Below are 25,633 nucleotides of genomic sequence, written 5' to 3'. Positions count from 1 at the left end.
TTCTGTACAATACACAGTGGGTTTGGACTCAGTCCATATCTTATATTACATTCTGTACATTACGCAGTGGGTTGGACTCAGTCCATATCTTGTATTGCATTCTGCTCATTACAAGGTGGGTTGGACTCAGTCCATATCTTATGTGACATTCTGTACAATACACAGTGGGCTGGAGTCAGGACATATCTTATATTATATTCTGTGCAATACACACTGGGTTGGACTCAGTCCATATCTTATGTTACATTCTGTACATTACACGTTGGGGTGGACTCAGTCCATATCTTATATTACATTCTGTACAATCCACAGTGGATTGGACTCAGTCCATATCTTATATTACATTCTGTGCAATACACAGTGGGGTGGACTCAGTCCATATCTTATATTACATTCTGTGCAATACACACTGGGTTGGACTCTGTACATATCTTATATTACATTCTGTACATTACACGGTGGGGTGGACTCAGTCCATATCTTATGTCATATTCTGTACAATACACAGTGGGTTGGACTCAGTCTATATCTTATATCACATTCTGTACAATACACAGTGCGGTGGACTCAGTCCATATCTTATATTACATTCTGCACATTACACGGTGGGTTGGACTCAGTCCATATCTTATATTACATTCTGTGCAACACACTGGGTTGGACTCTGTACATATCTTATATTACATTCTGGACAATACACAGTGGGTTGGACTCAGCCCATATCTTATATTACATTCTGGACAATACACAGTGGGTTGGACTCAGTCCATATCTTATATTACAGTCTGTACAATACAAGATGGGTTGTACTCACTCCATATCTTATATTACATTCTGCACATTACAAGGTTGGGTGGACCCAGTAAATATCTTACATTACATTCTGTACATTACAAGGTGAGGTGGACTCAGTCCATATCTTATATTACATTCTGGACAATACAAGGTGAGGTAGAGGTCGAGATTGAACAGGGAGGGGCGAGTTTCTAATTCAAACAGGAGAAAACAGTTGAGGGAAAAGCTGTTGACCTTTCGCTGACAGCAACTGACAGAATTAAAGTTGCAACAATGTCCAGAGCAGGTGTGGGCGAGGCCCAGGGACAGAAGAGAAAACACACCCAGGGGGAGGTTTGGACGCTGCAGCAAACACTGAGCAGCTCAGACAGGCAGTGCGGCACCGGTTAGAGGCATTCAGAGGAAAGGCAGGGGAGAAACAAGCTGCAGACTTGGATTAGGGAGAGATTCTGTGCAACTGGGGGAGTGTGAGAGAGGGAGAGAGAGAGGGGTAGAGAGAGGGAGAGAGAGAGAGAATGAGAGGGAGAGGGAGGGAGAGAGAGAGGGAGAGTGGGAGGGAGGGAGAGTGAGAGAGAGTGAGGGAGATTGAGGGAGGGAAAAAGAGAGAGTGAGGGAGGGAAAAAGAGAGAGTGTGAGAGGGAGGGAGTTCTGGGCTCTTGCTGTGCCTTTTTAATCCCTTGCTTTTGTATTTTAATCAATTCCCTCTCTCTCCCCTCAGGAATCTTTTTGATGAAATGCTGCAAGGAGATGATCCAGAAAGAGACATTTTGTGAGGAGGAGGAGGAGTGGGAGAAATCCTGGGCCAAGCATCGTTCTCTCCGCTGGGGACGGACTGACTGAGACCTTCACCACAGCCTGGACCCGATGGGGAGCACGTGAGTAATGTCTGGGTTACTCTGGGGTCACTGGGTGCACACTGGGATCACTGGGATATTCAGGGGACACTGTGGGGGGTCACTGGGACATTCAGGGGACACAGGGGGGGGGTCACTGGGACATTGTTGTGGTCGTTCTTATTGTTGTGGTGGTGGTCTGAACATCAAGACCGCCACTCTGGCATCACTCTGGCATGAATGGTTGCAAGCTTGGAACCCTGGCTGCACCCTGGCATCATTCCGGGTTGACTGCGGGATCACTGGTGACACTCTGTTGGCTACTCATTAAATATCTGGTGTTCTCATTACATATCGTATATTACATTCTGGACAATACACAGTGGGGTGGACTCAGTCCATATCTAATATTACATTCTGTACAATACACAGTGGGGTGGACTCAGTCCATATCTTATATTACATTCTGTACAATACACAGTGGGGTGGACTCAGTCCATATCTTATATTACATTCTGTACAATACACAGTGGGGTGGACTCAGCCCATATCTTATATTACATTCTGTACAATAGACAGTGGGGTGGACTCAGTCCATATCTTATATTACATTTTGTACAATATACAGTGGGTTGGACTCAGTCCATATCTTATATTACAGTCTGTACAATACAAGATGGGTTGGACTCACTCCATATCTTATATTACATTCTGCACATTACAAGCTTGGTGGACCCAGTACATATCTTATATTACATTATGTACAATACACAGTGGGGTGGACTCAGTCCATATCTTATATTACATTCTGGACAATACACAGTGGGTTGGACTCAGTCCATATCTTATATTACAGTCTGTACAATACAAGATGGGTTGGACTCACTCCATATCTTATATTATATTCTGCACATTACAAGCTTGGGTGGACCCAGTACATATCTTATATTACATTCTGTACAATACACAGTGGGGTGGACTCAGTCCATATCTTATATTACATTCTGTACATTACACAGTGGGTTGGACTGAGTCCATATCTTATATTACATTCTGTACGTTACACAGTGGGTTGGACTCAGCCCATATGTTATATTACATTCTGTACAATACACAATGGGTTGTACTCAGTCCATATCTTATGTTACATTCTATACAATACACAGTGGGTTGGACTAAGTCCATATCTGATATTACATTCTGCACATCACACAGTGGGGTGGACTCAGCCCATATCTTATATTACATTCTGTACAATACACAGTGGGTTGGACTCAGTCCATATCTTATGTCATATTCTGTACAATGCACAGTGGGTTGGACTCAGTCCATATCTTATATTGCAGTATGTACAATACAAGATGGGTTGGACTCACTCCATATCTTATAATACATTCTGCACATTACAAGGTTGGGTGGATCCAGTACATATCTTATATTACATTCTGTACAATACACAGTGGGGTGGACTCAGTCCATATCTTATATTACATTCTGTACATTACACAGTGGGTTGGACTCAGTCCATATGTTATATTACATTCTGTACAATACACAATGGGTTGGATTCAGCACAAATCTTATATTACATTCTGTACAATACACAGTGGGTTGGACTCAGTCCATATCTTATATTACATTCTGCACATTACATGGTGGGTTGGACTCAGTCCATATCTTATGTCATATTCTGTACAATTCACAGTGGGTTGGACTCAGTCCATATCTTATATTACATTCTGTGCAATATACAGTGGGGTGGACTCAGCCCATATCTTATGTTACATTCTGCACATTACAAGGTTGGGTGGACCCAGTACATATCTTATATTACATTCTGTACAATACACAGTGGGGTGGACTCAATCCATATCTTACATTACATTCTGTACAATACACAGTGGGTTGGACTCAGTCCATATCTTATGTCATATTCTGTACAATATACAGTGGGTTGGACACAGTCCATATCTTATGTCATATTCTGTACAATACACAGTGGGTTGGACTCAGTCCATATCTTATATTACATTCTGTGCAATACACAGTGGGGTGGACTCAGCCCATATCTTATATTACATTCTGTACAATACACAGTGGGGTGGACTCAGTCCATATCTTATATTGCATTCTGTACAATATACAGTGGGTTGGACACAGTCCATATCTTATATTACAGTCTGTACAATACAAGATGGGTTGGACTCACTCCATATCTTATATTACATTCTGCACATTACAAGGTTGTTTGATCCCGGACATATCTTATATTACATTCTGTACAATACACAGTGGGGTGGACTCAGTCCATATCTTATGTTACATTCTGTACAATACAAAGTGGGTTGGACTCAGTCCATATCTTATGTCATATTCTGTACAATATACAGTGGGTTGGACTCAGTCCATATCTTATGTCATATTCTGTACATTACACGGTGGGGTGGACTCAGTCCATATCTTATATTACGTTCTGTACAATCCACAGTGGATTGGACTCAGTCCATATCTTATGTTATATTCTGTACAATCCACAGTGGATTGGACTCAGTCCATATCTTATATTACATTCTGTGCAATACACAGTGGGGTGGACTCAGTCCATATCTTATATTACATTCTGTGCAATACACACTGGGTTGGACTCTGTACATATCTTATATTACATTCTGTACATTACACGGTGGGGTGGACTCAGTCCATATCTTATGTCATATTCTGTACAATACACAGTGGGTTGGACTCAGTCCATATCTTATATCACATTCTGTACAATACACAGTGCGGTGGACTCAGTCCATATCTTATATTACATTCTGCACATTACACGGTGGGTTGGACTCAGTCCATATCTTATATTACATTCTGTGCAACACACTGGGTTGGACTCTGTACATATCTTATATTACATTCTGGACAATACACAGTGGGTTGGACTCAGTCCAGATCTTATATTACATTCTGTACAACACACAGTGGGTTGGACTCAGCCCATATCTTATATTACATTCTGGACAATACACAGTGGGTTGGACTCAGTCCATATCTTATATTACAGTCTGTACAATACAAGATGGGTTGTACTCACTCCATATCTTATATTACATTCTGCACATTACAAGGTTGGGTGGACCCAGTAAATATCTTACATTACATTCTGTACATTACAAGGTGATGTGGAGATGCCGGTGATGGACTGGGGTTGACAATTGTAAACAATTTTACAACACCAAGTTATAGTCCAGCAATTTTATTTTAAATTCACAAGCTTTCGGAGATTTTCTCCTTCCTCAGGCAAATGTTTCAAGATCTCCTTGAAGCCTACGCATTTATACATATTGAACAATAATACATGGTGTTTACAGACTGCCCCTGCAACTGCGCGTTGCCAAGGCAATCACCGTGTTCAGACAGAGAGGTGTTACCTGCAGAACCTCCGAATGGGTTCATGTCACGCTACACGTTACCCCACCAGCGAACAAATGTTATCTGTTTTTAATATAATGTGTCATTTGCTGGCTCTCTCTGCCTTCCGGATGTTTCTGCCTCTCTCTGTGTTTTTTTTTTCTCTGTTTTTTTTCCCTGTTTGTTTTTTTGTTGAATGTGTATTCGGAGGTTCTGCAGGTAACACCTCTCTGTCTGAACACGGTGATTGCCTTGGCAACGGGCAGTTGCAGGGGCAGTCTGTAAACACCATGTATTATTGTTCAATATGTATAAATGCGTAGGCTTCAAGGAGATCTTGAAACATTTGCCTGAGGAAGGAGAAAATCTCCGAAAGCTTGTGAATTTAAAATAAAATTGCTGGACTACAACTTGGTGTTGTAAAATTGTTTACAATTACAAGGTGAGGTGGACTCAGTCCATATCTTACATTACATTCTGGACAATACAAGGTGAGGTGGAGGTCGAGATTGAACAGGGAGGGGCGAGTTTCTAATTCAAACAGGAGAAAACAGTTGAGGGAAAAGCTGTTGACCTTTCGCTGACAGCAACTGCCAGAATTAAAGTTGCAACAATGTCCAGAGCAGGTGTGGGCGAGGCCCAGGGACAGAAGAGAAAACATACCCAGGGGGAGGGTTGGACCCTGCAGCAAACACTGAGCAGCTCAGACAGGCAGTGCGGCACCGGTTAGAGGCATTCAGAGGAAAGGCAGGGGAGAAACAAGCTGCAGACTTGGATTAGGGAGAGATTCTGTGCAACTGGGGGAGTGTGAGAGAGGGAGAGAGAGAGGGGTAGAGAGAGGGAGAGAGAGAGAGAATGAGAGGGAGAGGGAGGGAGAGAGAGAGGGAGAGTGGGAGGGAGGGAGAGTGAGAGAGAGTGAGGGAGATTGAGGGAGGGAAAAAGAGAGAGTGAGGGAGGGAAAAAGAGAGAGTGTGAGAGGAAGGGAGTTCTGGGCTCTTGCTGTGCCTTTTTAATCCCTTGCTTTTGTATTTTAATCAATTCCCTCTCTCTCCCCTCAGGAATCTTTTTGATGAAATGCTGCAAGGAGATGATCCAGAAAGAGACATTTTGTGAGGAGGAGGAGGAGTGGGAGAAATCCTGGGCCAAGCATCGTTCTCTCCGCTGGGGACGGACTGACTGAGACCTTCACCACAGCCTGGACCCGATGGGGAGCACGTGAGTAATGTCTGGGTTACTCTGGGGTCACTGGGTGCACACTGGCATCACTGGGATATTCAGGGGACACTGTGGGGGGGGGGGTCACTGGGACATTCAGGGGACACTGGGGGGGTCACTGGGACATTGTTGTGGTCGTTCTTATTGTTGTGGTGGTGGTCTGAACATCAAGACCACCACTCTGGCATGACTGGGTGCAAGCTTGGAACCCTGGCTGCACCCTGGCATCATTCCGGGTTGACTGCGGGATCACTGGTGACACTCTGTTGGCTACTCATTAAATATCTGGTGTTCTCATTACATATCTTATATTACATTCTGGACAATACACAGTGGGGTGGACTCAGTCCATATCTTACATTACATTCTGTACAATACACGGTGGGGTGGACTCAGTCCATATCTTATATTACATTCCGTACAATACACAGTGGGGTGGACTCAGTCCATATCTGAAATTACATTCTGCACATTCCAAGGTTGGTTGGACTCAGTCCATATCATATATTACATTCTGCACATTACATGGTGGGTTGGACTCAGTCCATATCTTATGTCATATTCTGTACAATGCACAGTGGGTTGGACTCAGTCCATATCTTATATTACATTCTGTACAATACACAGTGGGGTGGACTCAGCCCATATCTTATATTACATTCTGTACAATACACAGTGGGGTGGACTCAGTCCATATCTTATATTACATTCTGTACAATACACAGTGGGGTGGACTCAGCCCATATCTTATATTACATTCTGTACAATACACAGTGGGGTGGACTCAGTCCATATCATATATTACATTCTGTACAATATACAGTGGGTTGGACTCAGTCCATATCTTATATTACAGTCTGTACAATACAAGATGGGTTGGAATCACTCCATATCTTATATTACATTCTGCACATTACAAGCTTGGGTGGACTCAGTCCATATCTTATATTACATTCTGTACATTATACGGTTGGTTGGACTGAGTCCATATCTTATATTACATTCTGCACATCACACAGTGGGGTGGACTCAGCCCATATCTTATATTACATTCTGTACAATACACAGTGGGTTGGACTCAGTCCATATCTTATGTCATATTCTGTACAATGCACAGTGGGTTGGACTCAGTCCATATCTTATATTACATTATGTACAATACAAGCTGGGTTGGACTCACTCCATATCTTATCATACATTCTGCACATTACAAGGTTGGGTGGACCCAGTAAATATCTTATATTACATTCTGTACAATACACAGTGGGGTGGACTCAGTCCATATCTTATATTACATTCTGTACATTACACAGTGGGTTGGACTCAGTCCACATGTTATATTACATTCTGTACAATACACAATGGGTTGGATGCAGCCCAAATCTTATATTACATTCTGTACAATACACATTGGGTTGGACTCAGTCCATATCTTATATTACATTCTGCACATTACATGGTGGGTTGGACTCAGTCCATATCTTATGTCATATTCTGTACAATTCACAGTGGGTTGGACTCAGTCCACATGTTATATTACATTCTGTACAATGCACAGTGGGTTGGACTCAGTCCATATCTTATATTACATTCTGTGCAATACACGTTGGGGTGGACTCAGCCCATATCTTATATTACATTCTGTACAATACACAGTGGGGTGGACTCAGTCCATATCTTATATTGCATTCTGTACAATATACAGTGGGTTGGACACAGTCCATATCTTATATTACAGTCTGTACAATACAAGATGGGTTGGACTCACTCCATATCTTATATTACATTGTGCACATTACAAGGTTGTTTGATCCCGTACATATCTTATATTACATTCTTTACAATACACAGTGGGGTGGACTCAGTCCATATCTTATATTACATTCTGTACAATACACAGTGGGTTGGACTCAGTCCATATCTTATGTCATATTCTGTACAATATACAGTGGGTTGGACTCAGTCCATATCTTATGTCATATTCTGTACAATACACAGTGGGTTGGACTCAGTCCATATCTTATATTACATTCTGCACATCACACAGTGGGGTGGACTCAGCCCATATCATATATTACATTCTGTGCAATACACAGTGGTTTGGACTCAGTCCATATCTTATATTACATTCTGTACAATACACAGTGGGTTGGACTCAGTCCATATCTTATGTCATATTCTGTACATTACACAGTGGGTTGGACTCAGTCCATCTCTTATATTACATTCTGTACAATACACAGTGGGGTGGACTCAGCCCATATCTGATATTACATTCTGGACAATACAGAGTGGGTTGGACTCAGTCCATAACTTATATTACATTCTGTACATTACACAGTGGGTTGGACTCAGTCCATATCTTATATTGCAGTTGGTACAATACACAATGGGTTGGACTCAGCCCAAATCTTATATTACATTCTGTACAATACACAGTGTTTTGGACTCATTCCATATCTTATATTACATTCTGTACATTACACAGTGGGTTGGACTCAGTCCATATCTTATATTGCATTCTGCACATTACACAGTGGGTTGGACTCAGTCCATATCTTATATTACATTCTGCACATTACACAGTGGGGTGGACTCAGCCCATATCTTATATTACATTCTGTACAATACACAGTGGGTTGGACTCAGTCCATATCTTATGTCATATTCTGTACAATGCACAGTGGGTTGGACTCAGTCCATATCTTATGTCATATTCGGTACAATACACAGTGGGTTGGACTCAGTCCATATCTTATATTACATTCTGTACAATACACAGTGGGGTGGACTCAGTCCATATCATATATTACATTCTGTACAATACACAGTGGGGTGGACTCAGCCCATATCTTACATTGCATTCTGTACAAAACACAGTGGGGTGGACTCAGCCCATATCTTATATTACATTCTGTACAATACACAGTGGGTTGGACTCAGTCCATATCTTATATTACATTCTGTACAATACACAGTGGGTTGGACTCAGTCCATATCTTATGTCATATTCTGTACATTACACAGTGGGTTGGACTCAGTCCATATCTTATATTACATTCTGTACAATACACAGTGGGGTGGACTCAGTCCATATCTTATATTACATTCTGTACAATACACAGTGGGTTGGACTCAGTCCATATCTTATGTCATATTCTGTACAATACACAGTGGGTTGGACTCAGTCCATATCTTATATTACATTCTGCACATCACACAGTGGGGTGGACTCAGCCCATATCATATATTACATTCTGTGCAATACACAGTGGGTTGGACTCAGTCCATATCTTATATTACATTCTGTACAATACACAGTGGGTTGGACTCAGTCCATATCTTATGTCATATTCTGTACATTACACAGTGGGTTGGACTCAGTCCATATCTTATATTACATTCTGTACAATACACAGTGGGGTGGACTCAGCCCATATCTTATATTACATTCTGTACAATACACAGTGGGGTGGACTCAGTCCATATCTTACATTACATTCTGTACAATATACAGTGGGTTGGACTCAGTCCATATCTTACATTACAATATGTACAATACAAGATGGGTTGGACTCATTCCATATCTTATATTACATTCTGCACATTACAAGCTTGGGTGGACCCAGTACATATCTTATATTACATTCTGTACAATACACAGTGGGGTGGACTCAGTCCATATCTGATATTACATTCTGGACAATACAGAGTGGGTTGGACTCAGTCCATATCTTATATTACATTCTGTACAATACACAATGGGTTGTACTCAGTCCATATCTTATATTACATTCTGCACATTACACAGTGGGTTGGACTCAGTCCATATCTAATATTACATTCTGTACAATACACAGTGGGGTGGACCCAGTCCATATCTTATATTGCAGTTGGTACAATACACAATGGGTTGGACTCAGCCCAAATCTTATATTACATTCTGTACAATACACAGTGGGTTGGACTCAGTCCATATCTTATATTACATTCTGTACATTACACAGTGGGTTGGACTCAGTCCATATCTTATATTGCATTCTGCACATTACACATTGGGTTGGACTCAGTCCATATCTTATATTACATTCTGTGCATTACACAGTGGGTTGGACTCAGCCCATATGTTGTATTACATTCTGTACAATACACCATGGGTTGTACTCAGTCCATATCTTATATTACATTCTGTTGTACAGAATGTAATATCTTATATTACATTCTGTACAACACACCACTCTGGACAATACAGAGTGGGTTGGACTCAGTCCATATCTTATATTACATTCTGTACATTACACAGTGGGTTGGACTCAGTCCATATCTTATATCACATTCTGTACATTACACAGTGGGTTGGACTCAGTCCATATCTTATGTCATATTCTGTACAATATACAGTGGGTTGGACTCAGTCCATATCTTATGTCATATTCTGTACAATACACAGTGGGTTGGACTCAGTCCATATCTGATATTACATTCTGCACATCACACAGTGGGGTGGACTCAGCCCATATCATATATTACATTCTGTGCAATACACAGTGGTTTTGACTCAGTCCATATCTTATATTACATTCTGTACAATACACAGTTGGTTGGACTCAGTCCATATCTTATGTCATATTCTGTACATTACACAGTGGGTTGGACTCAGTCCATCTCTTATATTACATTCTGTACAATACACAGTGGGGTGGACTCAGCCCATATCCTATATTACATTCTGTACAATACACAGTGGGGTGGAGTCAGTCCATATCTTACATTACATTCTCTACAATATACAGTGGGTTGGACTCAGTCCATATCTTACATTACAGTATGTACAATACAAGATGGGTTGGACTCACTCCATATCTTATATTACATTCTGCACATTACAAGCTGGGTGGACCCAGTACATATCTTATATTACATTCTGTACAATACACAGTGGGGTGGACTCAGTCCATATCTGATATTACATTCTGGACATTACAGAGTGGGTTGGACTCAGTCCATATCTTATATTACATTCTGTACATTTCACAGTGGGTTGGACTCAGTCCATATCTTATATTGCAGTTGGTACAATACACAATGGGTTGGACTCAGCCCAAATCTTACATTACATTCTGTACAATACACAGTGGGTTGGACTCAGTCCATATCTTATATTACATTCTGTACATTACACAGTGGGTTGGACTCAGTCCATATCTTATATTGCATTCTGCACATTACACAGTGGGTTGGACTCAGTCCATATCTTATATTACATTCTGTGCATTACACAGTGGGTTGGACTCAGCCCATATGTTATATTACATTCTGTACAATACACCATGGGTTGTACTCAGTCCATATCTTATATTACATTCTGTACAACACACAGTGGGTTGGACTCAGTCCATATCTTATATTACATTCTGTACAATACACAGTGGGTTGGACTCAGTCCATATCTTATATTACATTCTGTACAATATACAGTGGGTTGGACTCAGTCCATATCTTATGTTATATTCTGTACAATACACAGTGGGTTGGACTCAGTCCATATCTTATATTACATTCTGCACATCACACAGTGGGGTGGACTCAGCCCATATCATATATTACATTCTGTGCAATACACAGTGGGTTGGACTCAGTCCATATCTTATGTCATATTCTGGACATTACACAGTGGGTTGGACTCAGTCCATATCTTATATTACATTCTGTACAATACACAGTGGGGTGGACTCAGCCCGTATCTTATATTACATTCTGTACAATACACAGTGGGGTGGACTCAGTCCATATCTTACATTACATTCTGTACAATATACAGTGGGTTGGACTCAGTCCATATCTTACATTACAATATGTACAATACAAGATGGGTTGGACTCACTCCATATCTTATATTACATTCTGCACATTACAAGCTTGGGTGGACCCAGTACATATCTTATATTACATTCTGTACAATACACAGTGGGGTGGACTCAGTCCATATCTGATATTACATTCTGGACAATACAGAGTGGGTTGGACTCAGTCCATATCTTATATTACATTCTGTACAATACACAATGGGTTGTACTCAGTCCATATCTTATATTACATTCTGCACATTACACAGTGGGTTGGACTCAGTCCATATCTAATATTACATTCTGTACAATACACAGTGGGGTGGACCCAGTCCATATCTTATATTGCAGTTGGTACAATACACAATGGGTTGGACTCAGCCCAAATCTTATATTACATTCTGTACAATACACAGTGGGTTGGACTCAGTCCATATCTTATATTACATTCTGTACATTACACAGTGGGTTGGACTCAGTCCATATCTTATATTGCATTCTGCACATTACACATTGGGTTGGACTCAGTCCATATCTTATATTACATTCTGTGCATTACACAGTGGGTTGGACTCAGCCCATATGTTGTATTACATTCTGTACAATACACCATGAGTTGTACTCAGTCCATATCTTATATTACATTCTGTTGTACAGAATGTAATATCTTATATTACATTCTGTACAACACACCACTCTGGACAATACAGAGTGGGTTGGACTCAGTCCATATCTTATATTACATTCTGTACATTACACAGTGGGTTGGACTCAGTCCATATCTTATATTACATTCTGCACATCACACAGTGGGGTGGACTCAGCCCATATCATATATTACATTCTGTGCAATACACAGTGGTTTTGACTCAGTCCATATCTTATATTACATTCTGTACAATACACAGTTGGTTGGACTCAGTCCATATCTCATGTCATATTCTGTACATTACACAGTGGGTTGGACTCAGTCCATCTCTTACATTACATTCTGTACAATACACAGTGGGGTGGACTCAGCCCATATCTTATATTACATTCTGCACAATACACAGTGGGGTGGACTCAGTCCATATCTTACATTACATTCTGTACAATATACAGTGGGTTGGACTCAGTCCATATCTTACATTACAGTATGTACAATACAAGATGGGTTGGACTCACTCCATATCTTATATTACATTCTGCACATTACAAGCTGGGTGGACCCAGTACATATCTTATATTACATTCTGTACAATACACAGTGGGGTGGACTCAGTCCATATCTGATATTACATTCTGGACAATACAGAGTGGGTTGGACTCAGTCCATATCTTATATTACATTCTGTACATTTCACAGTGGGTTGGACTCAGTCCATATCTTATATTGCAGTTGGTACAATACACAATGGGTTGGACTCAGCCCAAATCTTATATTACATTCTGTACAATACACAGTGGGTTGGACTCAGTCCATATCTTATATTACATTCTGTACATTACACAGTGGGTTGGACTCAGTCCATATCTTATATTGCATTCTGCACATTACACAGTGGGTTGGACTCAGTCCATATCTTATATTACATTCTGTGCATTACACAGTGGGTTGGACTCAGCCCATATGTTATATTACATTCTGTACAATACACCATGGGTTGTACTCAGTCCATATCTTATATTACATTCTGTACAACACACAGTGGGTTGGACTCAGTCCATATCTTATATTACATTCTGTACAATACACAGTGGGTTGGACTCAGTCCATATCTTATATTACATTCTGTACATTACACAGTGGGTTGGACTCAGTCCATATCTTATATTACATTCTGTACAATACACAGTGGGTTGGACTCAGTCCATATCTTATATTGCATTCTGTACATTACACAGTGGGTTGGACTCAGTCCATATCTTATATTACATTATGTACAATACACAGTGGGTTGGACTTAGTCCATATCTTATATTACATTCTGTACAATACACAGTGGGTTGGACTCAGTCCATATCTTATATTACATTCTGTACATTACACAGTGGGTTGGACTCAGTCCATATCTTATGTTGCATTTTGTACATTACACAGTGGGTTGGACTCAGTCCATATCTTATATTGCATTCTGCACATTGCACAGTGGGTTGGACTCATTCCATATCTTATATTACATTCTGTGCAATACACAGTGGGTTGGACTCAGTCCATATCATATATTACATTCTGTGCAATACACAGTGGTTTTGACTCAGTCCATATCTTATATTACATTCTGTACAATACACAGTTGGTTGGACTCAGTCCATATCTCATGTCATATTCTGTACATTACACAGTGGGTTGGACTCAGTCCATCTCTTACATTACATTCTGTACAATACACAGTGGGGTGGACTCAGCCCATATCTTATATTACATTCTGCACAATACACAGTGGGGTGGACTCAGTCCATATCTTACATTACATTCTGTACAATATACAGTGGGTTGGACTCAGTCCATATCTTACATTACAGTATGTACAATACAAGATGGGTTGGACTCACTCCATATCTTATATTACATTCTGCACATTACAAGCTGGGTGGACCCAGTACATATCTTATATTACATTCTGTACAATACACAGTGGGGTGGACTCAGTCCATATCTGATATTACATTCTGGACAATACAGAGTGGGTTGGACTCAGTCCATATCTTATATTACATTCTGTACATTTCACAGTGGGTTGGACTCAGTCCATATCTTATATTGCAGTTGGTACAATACACAATGGGTTGGACTCAGCCCAAATCTTATATTACATTCTGTACAATACACAGTGGGTTGGACTCAGTCCATATCTTATATTACATTCTGTACATTACACAGTGGGTTGGACTCAGTCCATATCTTATATTGCATTCTGCACATTACACAGTGGGTTGGACTCAGTCCATATCTTATATTACATTCTGTGCATTACACAGTGGGTTGGACTCAGCCCATATGTTATATTACATTCTGTACAATACACCATGGGTTGTACTCAGTCCATATCTTATATTACATTCTGTACAACACACAGTGGGTTGGACTCAGTCCATATCTTATATTACATTCTGTACAATACACAGTGGGTTGGACTCAGTCCATATCTTATATTACATTCTGTACATTACACAGTGGGTTGGACTCAGTCCATATCTTATATTACATTCTGTACAATACACAGTGGGTTGGACTCAGTCCATATCTTATATTGCATTCTGTACATTACACAGTGGGTTGGACTCAGTCCATATCTTATATTACATTATGTACAATACACAGTGGGTTGGACTTAGTCCATATCTTATATTACATTCTGTACAATACACAGTGGGTTGGACTCAGTCCATATCTTATATTACATTCTGTACATTACACAGTGGGTTGGACTCAGTCCATATCTTATGTTGCATTTTGTACATTACACAGTGGGTTGGACTCAGTCCATATCTTATATTGCATTCTGCACATTGCACAGTGGGTTGGACTCATTCCATATCTTATATTACATTCTGTGCAATACACAGTGGGTTGGACTCAGTCCATATCTTATGTCATATTCTGTACAATACACAGTGGGTTGGACTCAGTCCATATCTTATATTACATTCTGTACAATACACAGTGGGGTGGACTCAGCCCATATCTTATATTACATTCTGTACAATACACAGTGGGTTGGACTCAGTCCCTATCATATATTACATTCTGTACAATACACAGTGGGGTGGACTCAGCCCATATCTTACATTGCATTCTGTACATTACACAGTGGGTTGGACTCAGTCCATATCTTATATTGCAGTTGGTACAATACAGAAATGGGATGGACTCAGCCCAAATCTTATATTACATTCTGTACAATACACAGTGGGTTGGACTCAGTCCATATCTTATATTACATTCTGTACATCACACAGTGGGTTGGACTCAGTCCATATCTTATATTGCATTCTGCACATTACACAGTGGGTTGGACTCAGTCCATATCTTATATTACATTCTGTGCATTACACAGTGGGTTGGACTCAGCCCATATGTTATATTATATTCTGTACAATACACCATGGGTTGTACTCAGTCCATATCTTATATTACATTCTGTACAACACACAGTGGGTTGGACTCAGTCCATATCATATATTACATTCTGTACAATACACAGTGGGGTGGACTCAGTCCATATCTTATATTCCATTCTGTACATTACACAGTGGGTTGGACTCAGTCCATATCTGATATTACATTCTGTACAATACACAGTGGGTTGGACTCAGTCCATATCTTATATTGCATTCTGTACATTACACAGTGGGTTGGACTCAATCCATATCTTATATTGCATTCTGCACATTACACAGTGGGTTGGACTCAGTCCATATCTTATATTACATTCTGTACAATACACAGTGGGTTGGACTTAGTCCGTATCTTATATTACATTCTGTACATTACACAGTGGGTTGGACTCAGTCCATATCTTATATTGCATTCTGTACAATACACAGTGGGGTGGACTCAGTCCATATCTGATATTACATTCTGGACAATACAGAGTGGGTTGGACTCAGTCCATATCTTATATTACATTCTGTACATTTCACAGTGGGTTGGACTCAGTCCATATCTTATATTACATTCTGTACAATACACAGTGGGTTGGACTCAGTCCATATCTTATATTACATTCTGTACATTACACAGTGGGTTGGACTCAGTCCATATCTTATATTACATTCTGTACAATACACAGTGGGTTGGACTCAGTCCATATCTTATATTGCATTCTGTACATTACACAGTGGGTTGGACTCAGTCCATATCTTATATTACATTCTGTACAATACACAGTCGGTTGGACTTAGTCCATATCTTATATTACATTCTGTACAATACACAGTGGGTTGGACTCAGTCCATATCTTATATTACATTCTGTACATTACACAGTGGGTTGGACTCAGTCCATATCTTATGTTGCATTTTGTACATTACACAGTGGGTTGGACTCAGTCCATATCTGATATTGCATTCTGCACATTGCACAGTGGGTTGGACTCATTCCATATCTTATATTACATTCTGTGCAATACACAGTGGGTTGGACTCAGTCCATATCTTATGTCATATTCTGTACAATACACAGTGGGTTGGACTCAGTCCATATCTTATATTACATTCTGTACAATACACAGTGGGGTGGACTCAGCCCATATCTTATATTACATTCTGTACAATACACAGTGGGTTGGACTCAGTCCCTATCATATATTACATTCTGTACAATACACAGTGGGGTGGACTCAGCCCATATCTTACATTGCATTCTGTACATTACACAGTGGGTTGGACTCAGTCCATATCTTATATTGCAGTTGGTACAATACAGAAATGGGATGGACTCAGACCAAATCTTATATTACATTCTGTACAATACACAGTGGGTTGGACTCAGTCCATATCTTATATTACATTCTGTACATCACACAGTGGGTTGGACTCAGTCCATATCTTATATTGCATTCTGCACATTACACAGTGGGTTGGACTCAGTCCATATCTTATATTACATTCTGTGCATTACACAGTGGGTTGGACTCAGCCCATATGTTATATTATATTCTGTACAATACACCATGGGTTGTACTCAGTCCATATCTTATATTACATTCTGTACAACACACAGTGGGTTGGACTCAGTCCATATCTTATATTACATTCTGTACAATACACAGTGGGTTGGACTCAGTCCATATCTTATATTCCATTCTGTACATTACACAGTGGGTTGGACTCAGTCCATATCTGATATTACATTCTGTACAATACACAGTGGGTTGGACTCAGTCCATATCTTATATTGCATTCTGTACATTACACAGTGGGTTGGACTCAATCCATATCTTATATTGCATTCTGCACATTACACAGTGGGTTGGACTCAGTCCATATCTTATATTACATTCTGTACAATACACAGTGGGTTGGACTTAGTCCGTATCTTATATTACATTCTGTACATTACACAGTGGGTTGGACTCAGTCCATATCTTATATTGCATTCTGTACAATACACAGTGGGGTGGACTCAGTCCATATCTGATATTACATTCTGGACAATACAGAGTGGGTTGGACTCAGTCCATATCTTATATTACATTCTGTACATTTCACAGTGGGTTGGACTCAGTCCATTTCTTATATTGCAGTTGGTACAATACACAATGGGTTGGACTCAGTCCATATCTTATATTACATTCTGTACAATACACAGTGGGTTGGACTCAGTCCATATCTTATATTACATTCTGTACATTACACAGTGGGTTGGACTCAGTCCATATCTTATATTGCATTCTGCACATTACACAGTGGGTTGGACTCAGTCCATATCTTATATTACATTCTGTGCATTACACAGTGGGTTGGACTCAGCCCATATGTTATATTACATTCTGTACAATACACCATGGGTTGTACTCAGTCCATATCTTATATTACATTCTGTACAACACACAGTGGGTTGGACTCAGTCCATATCTTATATTACATTCTGTACAATACACAGTGGGTTGGACTCAGTCCATATCTTATATTACATTCTGTACATTACACAGTGGGTTGGACTCAGTCCATATCTTATATTACATTCTGTACAATACACAGTGGGTTGGACTCAGTCCATATCTTATATTGCATTCTGTACATTACACAGTGGGTTGGACTCAGTCCATATCTTATATTACATTCTGTACAATACACAGTGGGTTGGACTTAGTCCATATCTTATATTACATTCTGTACAATACACAGTGGGTTGGACTCAGTCCATATCTTATATTACATTCTGTACATTACACAGTGGGTTGGACTCAGTCCATATCTTATGTTGCATTTTGTACATTACACAGTGGGTTGGACTCAGTCCATATCTTATATTGCATTCTGCACATTACACAGTGGGTTGGACTCATTCCATATCTTATATTACATTCTGTGCAATACACAGTGGGTTGGACTCAGTCCATATCTTATATTACATTCTGCACATTACACAGTGGGGTGGACTCAGCCCATATCTTATATTACATTCTGTACAATATACAGTGGGTTGGACTCAGTCCATATCTTATGTCATATTCTGTACAATGCACAGTGGGTTGGACTCAGTCCATATCTTATGTCATATTCTGTACAATACACAGTGGGTTGGACTCAGTCCATATCTTATATTACATTCTGTACAATACACAGTGGGGTGGACTCAGCCCATATCTTATATTACATTCTGTACAATACACAGTGGGTTGGACTCAGTCCCTATCATATATTATATTCTGTACAATGCACAGTGGGGTGGACTCAGCCCATATCTTACATTGCATTCTGTACATTACACAGTGGGTTGGACTCAGTCCATATCTTATATTGCAGTTGGTACAATACAGAAATGGGATGGACTCAGCCCAAATCTTATATTACATTCTGTACAATACACAGTGGGTTGGACTCAGTCCATATCTTATATTACATTCTGTACATCACACAGTGGGTTGGACTCAGTCCATATCTTATATTGCATTCTGCACATTACACAGTGGGTTGGACTCAGTCCATATCTTATATTACATTCTGTGCATTACACAGTGGGTTGGACTCAGCCCATATGTTATATTATATTCTGTACAATACACCATGGGTTGTACTCAGTCCATATCTTATATTACATTCTGTACAACACACAGTGGGTTGGACTCAGTCCATATCTTATATTACATTCTGTACAATACACAGTGGGTTGGACTCAGTCCATATCTTATGTTACATTCTGTACATTACACAGTGGGTTGGACTCAGTCCATATCTGATATTACATTCTGTACAATACACAGTGGGTTGGACTCAGTCCATATCTTATATTGCATTCTGTACATTACACAGTGGGTTGGACTCAATCCATATCTTATATTGCATTCTGCACATTACACAGTGGGTTGGACTCAGTCCATATCTTATATTACATTCTGTACAATACACAGTGGGTTGGACTTAGTCCGTATCTTATATTACATTCTGTACATTACACAGTGGGTTGGACTCAGTCCATATCTTATATTACATTCTGCACATTACACAGTGGGGTGGACTCAGCCCATATCTTATATTACATTCTGTACAATATACAGTGGGTTGGACTCAGTCCATATCTTATGTCATATTCTGTACAATGCACAGTGGGTTGGACTCAGTCCATATCTTATGTCATATTCTGTACAATACACAGTGGGTTGGACTCAGTCCATATCTTATATTACATTCTGTACAATACACAGTGGGTTGGACTCAGTCCATATCATATATTACATTCTGTACAATACACAGTGGGGTGGACTCAGCCCATATCTTACATTGCATTCTGTGCAATACACAGTGGGGTGGACTCAGCCCATATCTTATATTACATTCTGTACAATACACAGTGGGGTGGACTCAGTCCATATCTTATATTACATTCTGTACAATACACAGTGGGTTGGACTCAGTCCCTATCTTATATTACAGTCTGTACAATACAAGATGGGTTGGACTCAGTCCATATCTTATATTACATTCTGCACATTACAAGGTTGGGTGGACCCAGTACATATCTTATATTACATTCTGTGCATTACACAGTGGGGGGACTCAGTCCATATCTTCTATTACATTCTGTACAATACACAGTGGGTTGGACTCAGTCCATATCTTATATTACATTCTGTACAATACACAGGGGGTTGGACTCAGTCCATATCTTATGTCATATTCTGTACATTACACAGTGGGTTGGACTCAGTCCATATCTTATATTACATTCTGTGCATTACACAGTGGGTTGGACTCAGCCCATATGTTGTATTACATTCTGTACAATACACCATGGGTTGTACTCAGTCCATATCTTATATTACATTCTGTGCAACACACAGTGGGTTGGACTCAGTCCATATCTTATATTACATTCTGTACAATACACAGTGGGTTGGACTCAGTCCATATCTTATATTACATTCTGTACAATACACAGTGGGTTGGACTCAGTCCATATCTTATATTGCATTCTGTACATTACACAGTGGGTTGGACTCAGTCCATATCTTATATTGCATTCTGCACATTACACAGTGGGTTGGACTCAGTCCATATCTTATATTACATTCTGTACAATACACAGTGGGTTGGACTTAGTCCATATCTTATATTACATTCTGTACAATACACAGTGGGTTGGACTCAGTCCATATCTTATATTACATTCTGCACATTACACAGTGGGGTGGACTCAGCCCATATCTTATGTCATATTCTGTACAATGCACAGTGGGTTGGACTCAGTCCATATCTTATGTCATATTCTGCACAATACACAGTGGGTTGGACTCAGTCCATATCTTATATTACATTCTGCACATCACACAGTGGGGTGGACTCAGCCCATATCATATATTACATTCTGTGCAATACACAGTGGGTTGGACTCAGTCCATATCTTATATTACATTCTGTACAATACACAGTGGGTTGGACTCAGTCCATATCTTACATTACAATATGTACAATACAAGATGGGTTGGACTCACTCCATATCTTAAATTACATTCTGCACATTACAAGCTTGGGTGGACCCAGTACATATCTTATATTACATTCTGTACAATACACAGTGGGGTGGACTCAGTCCATATCTGATATTACATTCTGGACAATACAGAGTGGGTTGGACTCAGTCCATATCTTATATTACATTCTGTACAATACGCAATGGGTTGTACTCAGTCCATATCTTATATTACATTCTGCACATTACACAGTGGGTTGGACTCAGTCCATATCTAATATTACATTCTGTACAATACACAGTGGGGTGGACCCAGTCCATATCTTATATTGCAGTTGGTACAATACACAATGGGTTGGACTCAGCCCAAATCTTATATTACATTCTGTACAATACACAGTGGGTTGGACTCAGTCCATATCTTATATTACATTCTGTACATTACACAGTGGGTTGGTCTCAGTCCATATCTTATATTGCATTCTGCACATTACACATTGGGTTGGACTCAGTCCATATCTTATATTACATTCTGTGCATTACACAGTGGGTTGGACTCAGCCCATATGTTATATTACATTCTGTACAATACACCATGGGTTGTACTCAGTCCATATCTTATATTACATTCTGTACAACACACAGTGGGTTGGACTCAGTCCATATCTTATATTACATTCTGTACAATACACAGTGGGTTGGACTCAGTCCATATCTTATATTACATTCTGTACATTACACAGTGGGTTGGACTCAGTCCATATCTTATATTACATTCTGTACAATACACAGTGGGTTGGACTCAGTCCATATCTTATATTGCATTCTGTACATTACACAGTGGGTTGGACTCAGTCCATATCTTATATTGCATTCTGCACATTACACAGTGGGTTGGACTCAGTCCATATCTTATATTACATTCTGTACAATACACAGTGGGTTGGACTTAGTCCATATCTTATATTACATTCTGTACAATACACAGTGGGTTGGACTCAGTCCATATCTTATATTACATTCTGTACATTACACAGTGGGTTGGACTCAGTCCATATCTTATATTGCATTCTGTACATTACACAGTGGGTTGGACTCAGTCCATATCTTATATTGCATTCTGCACATTACACAGTGGGTTGGACTCAGTCCATATCTTATATTACATTCTGTGCAATACACAGTGGGTTGGACTCAGTCCATATCTTATATAACATTCTGCACATTACACAGTGGGGTGGACTCAGCACATATCTTATGTCATATTCTGTACAATGCACAGTGGGTTGGACTCAGTCCATATCTTATGTCATATTCTGTACAATACACAGTGGGTTGGACTCAGTCCATATCTTACATTACATTCTGTACAATACACAGTGGGGTGGACTCAGCCCATATCTTATATTACATTCTGTACAATACACAGTGGGTTGGACTCAGTCCATATCATATATTACATTCTGTACAATACACAGTGGGGTGGACTCAGCCCATATCTTATATTGCATTCTGTACAATACACAGTGGGGTGGACTCAGCCCATATCTTATATTACATTCTGTACAATACACAGTGGGGTGGACTCAGTCCATATCTTATATTACATTCTGTACAATACACAGTGGGTTGGACTCAGTCCCTATCTTATATTACAGTCTGTACAATAAAAGATGGGTTGGACTCACTCCATATCTTATATTACATTCTGCACATTACAAGGTTGGGTGGACCCAGTAAATATCTTACATTACATTCTGTATATTACAAGGTGAGGTGGACTCAGTCCATATCTTATATTACATTCTGGACAATACAAGGTAGAGATTGAACAGGGAGGGGCGAGTTTCTAATTCAAACAGGAGATAACAGTTGAGGGAAAAGCTGTTGACCTTTCGCTGACAGCAACTGACAGAATTAAAGTTGCAACAATGTCCAGAGCAGGTGTGGGAGGGGCCCAGGGACAGAAGAGAAAACACACCCAGGGGGAGTGTTGGACCCTGCAGCAAACACTGAGCAGCTCAGACAGGCAGTGCGGCACCGGTTAGAGGCATTCAGAGGAAAGGCAGGGGAGAAACAAGCTGCAGACTTGGATTAGGGAGAGATTCTGTGCAACTGGGGGAGTGTGAGAGAGGGAGAGGGAGAGGGGTAGAGAGAGGGAGAGGGAGAGAGAGAGGGGGAGGGAGAGTGGGAGGGAGGGAGAGTGAGAGAGAGTGAGAGAGGGAGTGGGAGGGAGGGAGTTCTTGCCTCTTGCTGTGCCTTTTTAATCCCTTGCTTTTGTATTTTAATCAATTCCCTCTCTCTCCCCTCAGGAATCTTTTTGATGAAATGCTGCAAGGAGATGATCCAGAAAGAGACATTTTGTGAGGAGGAGGAGGAGTGGGAGAAATCCTGGGCCAAGCATCGTTCTCTCCGCTGGGGACGGACTGACTGAGACCTTCACCACAGCCTGGACCCGATGGGGAGCACGTGAGTAATGTCTGGGTTACTCTGGGGTCACTGGGTGCACACTGGAATCACTGGGATATTCAGGGGACACTGGGGGGGGGATCACTGGGATATTCAGGGGACACTGGGGGGGTCACTGGGACATTCAGGGGACACTGGGGGGGTGGTCACTGGGACATTGTTGTGGTAGTTCTTATTGTTGTGGTGGTGGTCTGAACATCAAGACCGCCACTCTGGCATCACTCTGGGCTGACTGGGTGCAAGCTGGGAACCCTGGCTGCACCCTGGCATCATTCTGGGTTGACTGCGGGATCACTGGGGACACTCGGTTGGCTACTTGCCGCCATCTGACCAAGATGGCGGCTGGCGCAGCCGCCATTTTTCCATAATGTTGGCCTGTCTGTCCTCCATTTTGTCCAATGAGGAAGCCAAGCTGGCCTCCATTTTGTCCAAGGTGGTGGCGACGCGGGCCTCATTTTGTCCGGCATGGGAGCCGCGTGAGCGGCGACTTTTAAAAAAATGTTGGTCGCGCTCGCCTCCATTTTGTCCGGGACGGACTCCCCGCTGGCCTCCATTCGGTCCAAGCCCGGCTGCCGTACCTGCTGCCGTGCTGCCCCTGTGCAAATACACTTCCAAATATACAAATACATCATAAATATACAGGTAATATATCTATATTATAAACACAAGTCAGTCAGAGCTTGAGTGATTGGTGAGTGACTCACCAATCAAAAAACCAGTGGTGAGGATGGAATCCCTGGCCAGGATGTGGAGATTTTGGGGCCAAAGATCATGACTTCCCAATTTTTAACTGGAGGAACTGGTGGCTCATCTAAAACAGAATGTGGACCTGACAACACAAAGATATTGGAAGGGTCAAGAGAGGCGGTGGTTTTGTCAGCGTCCATCTGAAAGCTGGTCCATGTCTGTGGACTGTGTCACCAAAGGGCAGCATGTGGATGAGGAAGAGGAGGGAGCCAAGGATTGAATCTTTAGAAACATCAGAGATAACGGTGATAGGGTGGGAAGAGAAGCTTCTCCTGGCTCTGATCAGATAGGTGAGTGGAACCAAGTGAGGGGACTCCCAGCAAAAGAGGCCAGTGTCCGATGAATGAGATGCTGACGGGTGGGTTGTCTGCAGGTCTGGAAATGGGGAGTGTTTTAAACCCAAGGATGAGAATTTTAAATTTAATGGATATGTTACTGGGAGCCAGTGAGGGTCAGTGAGTCCGAGCAGGACCTGGTGCTGGTTGGACACGGACAAGAGTTTTGGACGAGCTCACGTTTATAGAAGGTGGAGGTTGTGTGGCCGGTCAGGAGTGCATTGGAGGAATGGAGTCTGGAGGGGACAGAGACATTGATGAGGGTTTGAATGGCAATGGGCTGAGGAAGGAATGGAGGCGGGTGAGGGAATCACCGGGCCTTTGTGATGGAGGTGAAAAAGGGTCATGAGCTCAGCTCGGTGTTAC

At 40.9% G+C, this 25,633-nt stretch overlaps 1 protein-coding gene across 1 annotated transcript in view; it reads right to left on the bottom strand.

The window, feature by feature from the left end:
* The window catches only part of LOC137314532 (NACHT, LRR and PYD domains-containing protein 12-like), a 50,399-nt gene extending 25,791 nt beyond the window's left edge, over positions 1-24,608 (bottom strand). The window contains exon 1 of the mRNA XM_067979839.1: positions 24,506-24,608. Within this exon, the coding sequence (XP_067835940.1) occupies positions 24,506-24,608 (103 nt within the window). The remainder of the gene's footprint in view (positions 1-24,505) is intronic.
* Positions 24,609-25,633: the final 1,025 nt, after the last annotated feature.

This window comes from Heptranchias perlo, unplaced genomic scaffold (genome assembly GCF_035084215.1).
Source record: "Heptranchias perlo isolate sHepPer1 unplaced genomic scaffold, sHepPer1.hap1 HAP1_SCAFFOLD_52, whole genome shotgun sequence".
Lineage (NCBI taxonomy): Eukaryota > Metazoa > Chordata > Chondrichthyes > Hexanchiformes > Hexanchidae > Heptranchias > Heptranchias perlo.
The sequence above is the reverse complement of the archived record's forward strand: the minus strand, read 5'-3'. Positions and strand labels throughout refer to the sequence as shown.